The sequence below is a fragment of the Eleginops maclovinus genome, chromosome 18 (genome assembly GCF_036324505.1).
Source record: "Eleginops maclovinus isolate JMC-PN-2008 ecotype Puerto Natales chromosome 18, JC_Emac_rtc_rv5, whole genome shotgun sequence".
In the NCBI taxonomy this organism is placed as follows: domain Eukaryota; kingdom Metazoa; phylum Chordata; class Actinopteri; order Perciformes; family Eleginopidae; genus Eleginops; species Eleginops maclovinus.
Genome location: NC_086366.1, coordinates 6845009 through 6857499, shown reverse-complemented (window position 1 = coordinate 6857499; position 12491 = coordinate 6845009). Strand labels below are relative to the sequence as shown.

Below are 12491 nucleotides of genomic sequence, written 5' to 3'. Positions count from 1 at the left end.
AGTGAAATCCCTTGAAAATCCAGGTTGTGTTTTGATTCCTTAAAAGATTGCTGGCCCTTTTTTCCCAGTATACAAATCACCTCAGACAAGCAGATGGCGAGATCGGGGAACTATCACTGACTTTCCTCTGTGTTTTGATCTCCTTCAGTGGCATTTGTCTCTCTTCATCTTCTCAACCTGTTACAAAATTTACTATGTCACTTTCCGTGCTGGAATCTGCCTGAACCTTTTTTGCGGCGCAGTATGATTCTCACTGACAGACCATGTTCCCACGTCTGATGCCTTAGCGCACGATAGCTAATGTGTACACCAGCCTGGTGGCATGATCACCTGACCCCATAGACTTTTGACTGACATTCACCCTTTAGGCTAATCATGCAATCAACACCGTCATGTTCTATTTCATTTAAACAAACCACATAAAGAGACCAGGCACTTTAGAGCACTAACACCTCCCCCGCCTTCCCTCGCTCCCTGCGCTGCCTCATCCCATTATCGTCTTTTTTCAAAGAGCAGATAAATGCCATTGATTGGACTGGGGTACGGCACCAGGCCGATTTGAATAAAGTGATTGCTTGAGGTGGCGCTTGCTAATAGTGGGCGGGCGCTGTGTTTCCTGCCATCACTTCCTCTCAGAGCGAATGCAGATATGAGGACATTCTGTGCTGGTAGCTGATGGATCCGCACATATCTGCTCTGAGCCCAAGTGTGTCCCTCTTCTCTCTTATCTCTATTGCCTACCATTGAAAAGCAATGGGTTCGATTAAAATGAGTCTTTTTTGGGTCCTGAGCACTTGGGGGACATTTTGTAAGCATAATCATCTGCTCTGATGGTCTTCTCATATCCCGCAGATCAAGAGGACTAATGTGAGCAGATGTGGTGGACCACTCACAGAAATGGCTTTCCTGATGGTGTCATGTCTAATGATAGTTCTGACCCAAAGATAATTTCCCACTAAGGCCTCCAAAAGCTCATCTCTCTGACCTCTTAGAAAACCATTTACTGGACCAGTGGTTATGGAGAAAGCGTATGATTAAAGCTATCGCTTAACAGAACTGTGTGTTGGTATAACCATATAAGAGTAACTGAATTAATGCCTATCGTTAGCGAGGGTAGCTTCACTAAACTTTTGTACAGTATACTAGGAAGAGGACTCCCCAAATAATTAAGTGGCAGAAGTTTGTCACAGTAAGGTGAATGGTTCAAATATAAAGACTGGCTGTGAAGATGTGAGCAGAGGAAGTTAAAGAATAATGTCCTCTCATGTCCCATCTGCTCCAGTGGAGCTACTCAGTGGCAAAACAGCAAAGAATTGCCTCCAGGTCCGGGCTGTGGTTTGAAAGTGTGCCGAGATGCTATATGATATGTTTTACACTGGAGTGGTGGAGCAAATCATCTGAAAAACCTGATGCACTCCCCTCCCAGATGTGCTACCCTTTTTTTTCTGAATGCTCTGGTGGCAAACTGAGAGGTGAGCAGGAGACTGGGGTGTTATCTCAGTGTTAGGAGGTTTAAAACGTTGTTAAGCATGTTCTTGGCTTTTCTTCCTGGCAAGAATAGCTTGTTTTTTTTTGTATACTGTCTCTGCTTCAAAGTCAACTCATGCCGCTGTTTGAGAGCAGGTAAACTTACTTATGTTTACATGAAGCAGCTGCTGTTTATGTATAATATTTTCAGCAGAAATGTTTTATTCTATTTCCATTTCATGTCTCTGATCGACCTCTCTACCCTACGACTGTTTAAGGCAGCTTTTTTTGTTCCTGCTTCCCAGTTTCCTTATTCTCCTCCTATCTTCGTGAGCTTTGTTGTGTAATTGGAGGACTTAAGTGCGTTTTAATTGTCACACCCATTGAGTGATGAGTTGGAAGAATACTTACAAATAAAGTAACCTATTAAAATCTGAGTGGGCATTAAACCTGTTAACTGTTATTCATTATGAGACAGGTAAAGGTTTCCAAGCACAAGAGGAGAATATTAAGTCAATGGGCTGTTACGTTCAGCATTACAGTATCACAAGTAATTGTGCCGATGCAAGAAGAAGGTTGTATGTATTTGGAAAGCTAATTAATTTGATTCATTCAGCATTCAAATTAAAAGTGTCATCCAGAATATAAATGACCTTAATTAATTGTTTTTTAAAACTATAAAAATGATCCTTTTAAAGGTAGTGAGTTCAAAAGAAGACCACGAAATACTTCAATAAGCATCTGCATAAACAAACCATCAAAATAAATTGTTGAATTTTTAGTAAAATAGCAGTTGTGTGGTTCAACATGTCAAATGGCTGATTGAAACCCAGAGATGTGTTTGGTATCAAATCAAAGCGTGTTGAATGGGAAAGCAGAATATTAATGATGTATAAATTATGCGTCTTTGCTTACTTGGTGAATTCAGCAACGTCCCTGAGGGATCCCTGCATATTTGAAACGCATTGGGCAATACTTTTCTTCTCCTTTCAGTTATTTATTGGACTGTTAGTATGACCTTACAGCCACATCCAGCACCTATGCATTCAATCGACAGGTTGATGAATGTAGTACTTTATTAAAAAGATGGCCTGATCTGATAATATCTTGTATATCTAACTACTTTTATCTATACTAAATTAGCATTATCTGTTTTTCATTGGTAATTATGTGCTCATAGTATCAAGCAGCTTTTTTTTGTTCACTGTTCACTATTAGTCTTATTAATGGTTGCTTATTAATTGACTTTTCAGCTACAAAAACAACACTTTGTGTATTTCAGAAGCTCTTTTGGTAAAATAAGCGCATATAATTATCAAAATACTTATAAAATCCAATGTTTTTCATTAAATCAATTTGCCTACTTGATTGTCATTTTAACCTTTGATTCATGAATTACCAGCACCATTAAAATAGGTCACTAAGTAGAATAGAAGTTGAGAGTAAACAAAGTGGCTGTTTAGGGCTAAGAGTGAATTAGCCCTGCTGGCAGCACATCAAGTTTAATAAGTATTAACCAGATTGATAAGCTTTTTGAAGCCACTGTCTGGTCTTCTAATAACAGGTCACCTTCTTGCTTATTTAGCGGTTAGCTTGGCGGTTGCAGCATTAAGCTGGTTATTGTTGGTTGTTGGCTATTGTTAAGTTGTGCTAGATTGCCAGCTAACAATCCATCTCAAAATGAAAGACAGTGTTGGATGTCAGAATGATCATGTTAACAAGCAGTGCCTAACCAAGACTAAAAGCTAGCAAATTTAGACCTGAAGTTTGTCGAAAAGAGAGCTCCAGTGGGATGTCCCTGTTGCTGCTAATGTTTGCATAAATCAACTTGACAAGCAATAGTTTGGCTTATTGCTCTCTGTTTCTCGGTCTCATTTGCCTTTTAGCGTTCAGAAATCACCTGATAAAGATTTAAATTTACGTGGCAAAAAAGCAACCTTTTCCATCTCCATCTTGTTACTCTTGCCAATCCCTTCCAGCCTAGTATATTCTCCAGACAGTGATATGAAAATGTACCAAATTGTAATGTAGTCATGGTGTGGAATTCAATGCAGCAGCCGGCTAACCCCCTTTTTAAGATTAATGACTTCAGACAGGTCCGAGGAGACGAGGGAAACAATCCTGATTGTGTCAGAAAGGATATTACATTGACATATCCCACGTCTGACAGCTAATGTGCTCTGCTTTAGAAGTGACTCACACACAAATATGAAATTCATCACATGGTTCTTCACATACAAATGGACTCCAAAGGAACATGAATGGCATTTATAATATCCCTTTTCTTATAAAATGCTTATTAATATCCATGAAAAAAGGCTCAGCCCAATACCTCAGACGCTCTACTGTTACTTACAGATTCATATCGAGCCTTCATGTCTGAATTACAAGTTCAATGACAGACTAATTATATTATTGAGATTATGGTATGCTTAAGAGAGGGAGACATTCTTATATTACATTTTTTTTCAAAAAAAAAGCATTGCATAGAAATGAGGAGATAATTACCACTGATTTGTGCGATGACAACGAACTACAGTTAGACTCAGCTAATGATTAACTGGTAGTGAAAATGGTGGTTTAAATACAGTATTATGCTCTCTTGCACTTTGTGATTATGCTTTAATATACAGTAATGTACCTTATGTAGTCATGACATTTCAACATGCCTATTGTGCCTTTCTAGTACCTTTGTAGGTAAAGAATCGAGTTTCAAACTAAAATGTTCCATAGATGCTGAGATGTAATTATTTTCTTGATCTATTACTACATTTCTAAGGCTTATCCAAAGGGAACAAGTCTAATGTGAGCTCCCTTTACCTACCAGTTTTACATCAGGAAAATGGTTGTTCTTTACTATGGCAGGGCCTTATGTTTCTACAAAAAACACTAAGCCACAGTGAGCCTTCTTTAAATAGTTGGCAGGGAAATGCATCTTGACTGTGTGGTTGACCACACTGTGCCCTGTTGCCCACGCAATTTGTTCTAGTCAGTGACTTTGTTCGGCCCCGCACTGGTTAACATAGACTCCCGAGCCCTCCCCAGAGCATTCTGGGTAGAGCGCGAGCTACTGAGCGCTACCAACCGATTCCAGATGGCTTCCACAATGTAGGGCTCAGAGGATGAGCGCTGAAAAGAAGATTGATTTCCTTTGTGGAGTATGACAAGCCGTGCACTAGAGCGCAGCTCTCCAGACACACTAAAGAGGCTCAAAAACCATATTTGTACTTTTTTTTTTTTTTTTCATATCAATCAGCTTTGCAGTATAACTACAGGCTACAGTGTTTTGAGGGTTTGCCTGTGGTCCCCCAAGGGACGAGGTGCGTGTATTCATGAATGTTCTGCTGTTTTGTTCAGGTTTTTTCCCCAGGTTTACACCTTCTCCATCAAAGCTTATCTATTGAACTGCTTATTCCATCTCTCTTCGCTGTTTGAATATCATTTACACTGTTGTGAGTCTGAGCTATTGAAAATATTATTCTATAGTGACCAACCAACAATATGGTATAGATTTAGATGTAGGCCTAAAAATGTACTTTTTCCTAAACCTTTTCTAACTTTGCCTTATTCGTTGCAGACCTTGCTCCGGGATGGCAGGAGAGAAAGCACCGTGAGCACGCTCTACCTATCGCCTTCCAACATCGAGACGGGTCAGCAGATCACCTGTAAAGCTTCCAACAAGGCAGTCCCCAACGGCAAGGAGACCAGTGTCACAATTGACATCCAGCGTAAGCAAACCTCTTTTCCCTCTCTCTTTATGCCTTTCAATGTCTCCCCCTTCGCTCTTGAAGTCCCTAGAAATCAATCAATAGAGATTGGGGGTAAAAGTCTGCGTATGACACACATTGCTCAGTATTTGAGGAATTTCTTACATGTATAGGCGTGAAACTGTTTCACAGGCATAGGTGACTAACACTCTGTAAACACTGAGATTCATTTTAGGCTCTGATGGGTATTTATAATTGGATTCCATTTTGCTTTCAAGAAATGTAGGTGGAAGATGGATTGATGATGCATCACTTTTTTTTGTTCGCTATGATAAAATATCAAAGGAGCTGTCCATCTAAAAATGAATGGGATTGTCTGTTTTGGTCCGACTACCTGCCTGCTGTTGCGCTACGCACACTGTCTCCACCTCTTGTATTTCCTTGCTCACGCCATCAATCTTTTTGATGAGAGCACGCACAATTCCCCTCTAAAATAGGCAAAGTAAGCCCAGCGTGTAAAACACATTCAGCCTCAATTGTCAGGGAATCTTTTTTCGATCAAGAACCGTTCACTGTAAGAGAGGGGCTTTGAACAAAGGGATTTTGCATCACTCACGGCCCCTTCAACACCATTAAGTATGACTAATAAAGCAGAAAATGCTTTTTAGAGAGGCAATATGACTGACGGCTCCATTCTTTTCATTATGTGCACCGCGAGAGGCAAGCGTGGCAAGAGCGGACACGCTGCGATCAGGCCAACTCAGGCGCGGGAGTAAAAATGATTAACAGTTGTTAGTGTTTGCAACCCTTGCAGTTTGTGCTCGTCCTATTTTGTCTTGCAGTCAGAGAGGGGAGTCGGCCCACATGTAAAATGATTTGTCACCATGTATAATGATGTGCCGTGATAAATGCTCGCCATCATAGCATCATTCTCGCTTCTGAATGTATGATTTAACCCTGAAAAATTAGTCCAGCGGATTTCTAATTAGCATTCCAAAATGTGCTCTTTACAAAATTAGAGCTCCCGACAACATTTTTCACAGTGTGAGATCAAACTGAGCGACAGCAGAGACTAATTGTCGAGATTCAAATTGTCTCCCACTAGGCTTAGCCTCTTGTTTCCCTCCCTCCTTCTCACTCCCCCAGCATCTTCCTCAGTCATGACAGGTAAAGTGTTCAGCACAGTTCAGCAGAGCCTACGGGGTTTGCACTAAGCACTTTCAAATTAAGCTTCTCCTGAAATGCAACGTGTTGTGATTTAACTTTGATGCCCTCAAATTAGGCATCAATTTGGCTCATTTCAATGCTGTCTTATTCTATTAGAAAGGTTCTTTCCTCAACAAGAGCATCTGAAACCCAACCAAAAATTGGAGCTATGGTGCAGGTTTACACCATGTGCCCTTCCGCGAAACCCAGAGATACGCCGCTACATAAAATACGTGTCTGCTGGAGAGATATGTCTTTCAGATGTGTCTGGTTTACTGTGCCATTGATTATTCACCTGCCATGTTAATACTGCAGCTAGATTGAGTTTTCTGTGAAAATATTGTGAGGAAGGATTTATTGTGAGGTTGGAAATCTGGAATACTACTTAAATATGAATGCACCGAGCATTTCAAAGAAGCCCTCTCGTGAGAAGCAGTCTTTCTTTAACAATAAAAACAGGTGCTGGATGAATAAATGATGGGAGACTGGCAGGGGGGATAGAAGCAGATGAAAGTTGACCTCCTTAACTTTAAAGACCAAACAGAACATAGGTCTGGCCAATGTGATTGCTCTTGAACAGAAGGCATTCTGTTAGTACATACGAGTGGTAAATATTGATATGAAGCTTCTCTTGTCCTACAGAGAAGGAAGCATACAGTAGCTATATACTAGCCAATGAAGGTGATAACTTAAATGATTTGAAGGAATCAGATCAGTCGTTATAGATTATTCAACAGTTTTAAAGTGTATCTCCAGGAAATGTCATCCAAATGTAGATGTATGGGTTCATTAGACTCATTTGAGGAAGAATTGTGTGTATGGACCGGGCTCTGTACGCCTGTTATGACATATTTAGTCTGGAAATGCAGACTTTGGGCGGCTCTAGAGCCTGAATTGGGACACAGTCATTGAGAAATTATTAGTCTGGACAGAGCGCAGACTTTCAAATGAACATACACCTGCACAGGACAACACGAGGGAGACAGATGAGAGAAATGACTGGGCACATGCACAAGTCAAACACACACTAATACATGCTTTCCCAAATCTTCCGTAGTGCCCCAAAAAGAACCCAGCTCAAAAGATTGATGTAAGGATGAGTCTGTACTTGCTAATGCTCACATTCTTCCTTCCAATTTAGAAAAACAGCTCAAAAACAGCTCAAACTTCACCCTGCACAGCCATAATAGATGTCAACCGAATGTATTTCACCACCTTGTGTCATGCAATTGAAAAAAGGCCCAACAAAGGGGACCTTGCACCTCCTTGGAGCAGAGGAAGCACAGAAACATTATTTCTACTTCCCACCATTCAACTCTTTTTTCTCAGAGAAGGCCATCACCCTACTTTTCAAGACAATGGTTCCTTCAGGTGCATACCCCTTGGCCATGCATCTTTACAGCAGTGCTGGTTGTTCCCTCTGTCCTACAGCAAGAAGCAGTCACAATGTTTGTACATTATCAATTCTCCGTGGCGGTACACACTATTATTATTATTGTTTACATAGTAATGGCCTTAATCTCTAACGTGACCACATATTTTGAGATGTACTGCCTTCTTCTGTGTATCTTCATCTTCTTTATACATACATATACTAAAAGAGAATGATAACAATCCAAGTATAATAAGCTTATCAACTGTATTTGTGATTTGCAGGAACTAGAGACTACATTTAGTGATGTATGATTGAGGGGTAGTGAATAAAGAAAAGGGTAGTTTAATTTCTTATTGGAAAATATTGAATTCAATTAAATACAAGTAAACCAAAAAAGGAAGTTCTCGTTACTTTGGATAACAAACAGAATTGTATAATTAAATTAAATTATTTTCTTCACTCACAAGTTTTGCAAGTGGTTCCTTCATGTACACCTGTCTTACTGTCACAAATACAGGGGGGATTAATTGATCATCTTTGATAAACGGTCCATCTTTGGAAGTGAGAATCCTGTGAGGGCCCACTCAGGCTAGATAGCCAACATTACAAACACTTCTGTTCTTCCAAGACCTCATTGAATTGCAATATAATTTGCTAGCATGAAAGCCCCTTTGATCTTTGGGTAAAGGTTTTACCCCAATTCTGGTCAGGGCTACGAGGTCCTAATAGGAAAGTATAAGGCCTAAGGTCCACTTATCTTAGTTCAAATTGAAAGCATACAGACTTCAAATGGCAGCATTTGTTGAGTCACATGCTTTTAACTGTCATTTCATTTCATAATAAAAAGAGAATTTATGAGTTGACAGCTATCCAATGCCTTTCAAATAATTCTGTGTGTGCTAGCAAGGTTTTGAAGATTGAGAATAAATTGATACTGATATTGGTTCTGATCTTACTCTCAATAAGACATCAAATAAGTGCATGTCCTAATATAGCTGTGGGTAATGATTATATACAATGTGAATAAAGGCTGCAGTTTCCTATGGCACGTCTTTTTTGTGTGGCTCCCAATATTTAAAATTAATAGACTCATTTATTTTCCGGCCCAGAGTTTTCTAATTGACCGTGTTACGTGCGATAATATTAATGGCAACAAAAGTAATTAAAATCTTCTCAGTCAGTCTGCCCTTCTCAACATTTGGTATTCCGCTCACCTCTAAGTGTAGGTGCCCTTTATTCCCTCTGCTCAATCCTTATAGCTATCCAAATGAGAGTAATCTAAGCACAACCCAGCACATTGCTCTACAGCTTAAACCAGCCTAAAATCCAATGCATTTCACAACGCTATTTTCTTTTATCATCACTGTAATGCTTATGATTAACATCCACCTCAGCATTTTCATTCCCAGGGAAGTTCGTACACAGTTATCTGACCAAGGGTTGGACAAATTAGCATCTAAATACAGTATGTACAGGTGATGTTGCCAGAATGAGAGGGATTTAAAGCCAATCTAGGTGATTCAGAACCCGGGATAGACTGCTGACTTCAGTTGTCCATACCAGTCCATTAGTGGACTGTAATTATTTGATAGCAGAGGGGAGGCTACCCCCTGATGCTGTTTTTCTCCAGCAGCATGGCTTCACTTGAATGATGCCCTTTGGTCTTTAATCACTAAACTTTGCAACCCCCCCCGGCATAAAACTACTGCAGTGAAATATGATTCTGATGCCACTGTTTCATCCCACTCATCAGTCAACTTAAAATATTCCTCAAATATGTTCTAGTCCAGCTGCATATCTGCAGAGCATTGCCCCACATTGAAACACATTTTCAAACGCATAGTGGGAAATTAATGCGCTGGGGACGAGCAAAGCCAAGACTCTCTATGTGTTTGCATTGCAAACAAGCTGAGCCATGTGGAGGGAAAATGAATGCCATTTGTTGAGACTAATTAATAAAGAACATGCAGATGTGCAATTGGGGAGGATTTGTTTTTGGTAGCTGTTACATGCGCTCGCTGCTTAATCAAGCAGATAATGGCAAACTCATCTGAAGGGAGATGACAGAATTGGAAATTTAGAGAAAAATGGTAAATAGACTGCATTTATATAACGCTTTTCCAGTCTTTGAAACCCCTCAAAGGGCTTTTATATATACAAATCAGCTTTCATACCCATTCACAGACATTCACACAGAGGCAGAGGCTGCCAAACAAAGTGCCACCTGCTCAGACTAACATTCAAACACATTCACACAACGTTTGCAATGCCATCAGGAATTTAGGTTAAGTATCTTTCTCAAAGACACATCAACATTAGAGGTCAAGCCAATGGCCCTCCTATTCGAGGATGACAATTTACCTACTGAGCCGGAGTAGCCTCTTAAATTAGGTTGTTTTCTTTACATTTCATTAAGATTTAAGAGGAAAGGCACATATGGAAGTCTGGATGTTCTGTAGATTACATTCAGCTCTTATTATGTTGCAATACTGGGTTACACATTTCCAATGCTCCAAACAAAGCTTTGAAGACTATCTTTTGATTGGATTAGTAACAAATTCTGATGCTTATGCACATATTTACACAGATGTGCTACATGGACTACAGCGCTGCTCATCTAAGCTGCTGTATAAACAAAGAACATCTGCCTTCATTAAAGCAAGTCAATTCTTTGGTGTACCACGGCTGAAAAAGTCATGATCAATACGCTGGACCTCAGGTTCTCCGTCAGTCTGTTCTCCTTCACGGTATTTCACTCAGCCAGTCATATGACAGCATGCCCATATTGCTGAGACTACAAGCCACATGTGGGTGGCCCACAAACAGCTTCCACATCTTTCAGAGGCATGCGACATTCCTGCAGTTTGAAGCTGGTCCTACTGGAGAACATCTGTCGACGGTGACCCGGAGAGATTCGAAATTGAGCTTTAAGAAAGGGAAAAAACAATTTGTGTTGGCACTTTCTCCATCGAACACAGAGAAGTTGGAAGTTCCAAAAACACCATCTGGTCTCCACTTTGAACTAACCCATCAAAAGCTGTCGCCCAACTATAACACCGCCCCCCCCCCCCCCCCCCCCCCGTTCATGCTGTTGTTTTCACTGGAGCTCCGATCAGTCCTACTATCCCCATTTCCCTCTATTCATCCATCCCTCCTCCTCTCTAACCCTCCCCCTTGACGAATCGGAGGAATTAACAATCTTGCATATTGGATGCGATGTTCCATGACGCGTCCAATGCTCCCGCTCAGCACCTCATGCATTTATACAGCTAAGTGGCAAATGGTCTTCTTTATTAAGTAGATGCCTGTCATATCTGAAGGGTCAAAGGTTAGAGAAACGACAGTCCCTGATTCACACCAAAGGAATTTGCTGGAAGACTTTTGACAGCTTTTGCCCCCATCGCTGTCTTCGCTTTCGGTTCTTCAGAGAAATAGAACTATCCAACAATTTGCTCGTCTAACTCAGAAATAGATTTAAAGTCGTTATGACATTACCCCTTGCTGAGATCGACTGGGTTTTTTTGAGGGAGGGTCAGTTTAAACGGCTAACTCATTTGAAAAGGACAATAATTAAAAGCCAGATTGACACTAATGAGCATTTGTGTCCTTAGAAGTCTCTTGGCGGGAGGACCAGAGAAAAATGGCTGGCATGATTGAAAAGTACAATATAGGAACACTTTTAATGAGAAGGCTTACGAATTAGCTGCTGCACATACACTGTGACTATTAGCCGTACACGCCCTCCAGATCTCCCTTGCTTTCTTCTTATGTCTGCTTCCCTCAGTTCTCTCCAGCTTTTTACTAGATTTTATTACCAGCTCCACCAACACCACATCTGTCATTTTGCCCCTGAGGTTCCCTTTGCCCACATTTTTGTCCAAGCAATTAACCACTTGCGATGCTGAAAACACCTACTAGGCTCAAGGCACGGATAGGTTTTTCTGTTTTATTATCACACCCACATGCCCTTTCATAAGCACACATACCCGCCTTAAACATGGGCCTACACATGCAAATACACACACAGATGGCTGCTCAGTACCTAGAGAGACTTGCTGGTTCACTGTGGGCCTTCACTCTCCAGGATCCACAATGTTGTTGTTTTCTTTACTAGCCTGGGGAGAACTGGCACAGGTGGAACTCACGGATTTGAAAGTGCTAGGGTTGTTGTTGGTAGTGGGTGGGGGGGGGGGGGGGGGGGCAACTGTCTAGGAGGGAAATAAGTCTCCTGGTAGAGAATTTGGTGTGTGTGAGTAGGGAGGTATACGGCACCTGGACCACCTCCCTCTCTGGGGCTTTGTGGCAGCTGAGCCAGCCCAGAGCATCTGCACAGCCACAGGGTAAAAAAACATTTTTGCTACACTTCATGCCCACACACACACACACACACACACACACACACACACACACACACACACACACACACACACACACACATATTCACACCTCATAACTATGATGTTGTTTGGCTTCATTACAGCATTGTTTGTGTGCTTCTTTAATTCTGTGTGGATCTCCGTGCCCACTATTGCTATTCATCCGAATCCAAACATAGTCCCCAGTTAGTACATTAGTATTATTGAACACAGAGCAGAAAGACTTAGTACACCTTTGAAACAGATGGCTGCACCAGCTTAAAAAAAACCCAGAACCAGCTCTTTCCCTATGTGACTAATCAACTGCCCATGATGCTTCGTCATTGATACCGCTCTTACTGCAATGATGCTGTGGAAGTG

At 41.0% G+C, this 12491-nt stretch overlaps 1 protein-coding gene across 1 annotated transcript in view; it reads left to right on the top strand.

Moving 5' to 3' along the window:
• The window catches only part of kirrel3b (kirre like nephrin family adhesion molecule 3b), a 148328-nt gene that overhangs the window by 105535 nt on the left and 30302 nt on the right, over positions 1-12491 (top strand). The window contains exon 5 of the mRNA XM_063906201.1: positions 5045-5195. Coding sequence (XP_063762271.1) covers positions 5045-5195 — 151 coding nt within the window. The remainder of the gene's footprint in view (positions 1-5044; positions 5196-12491) is intronic.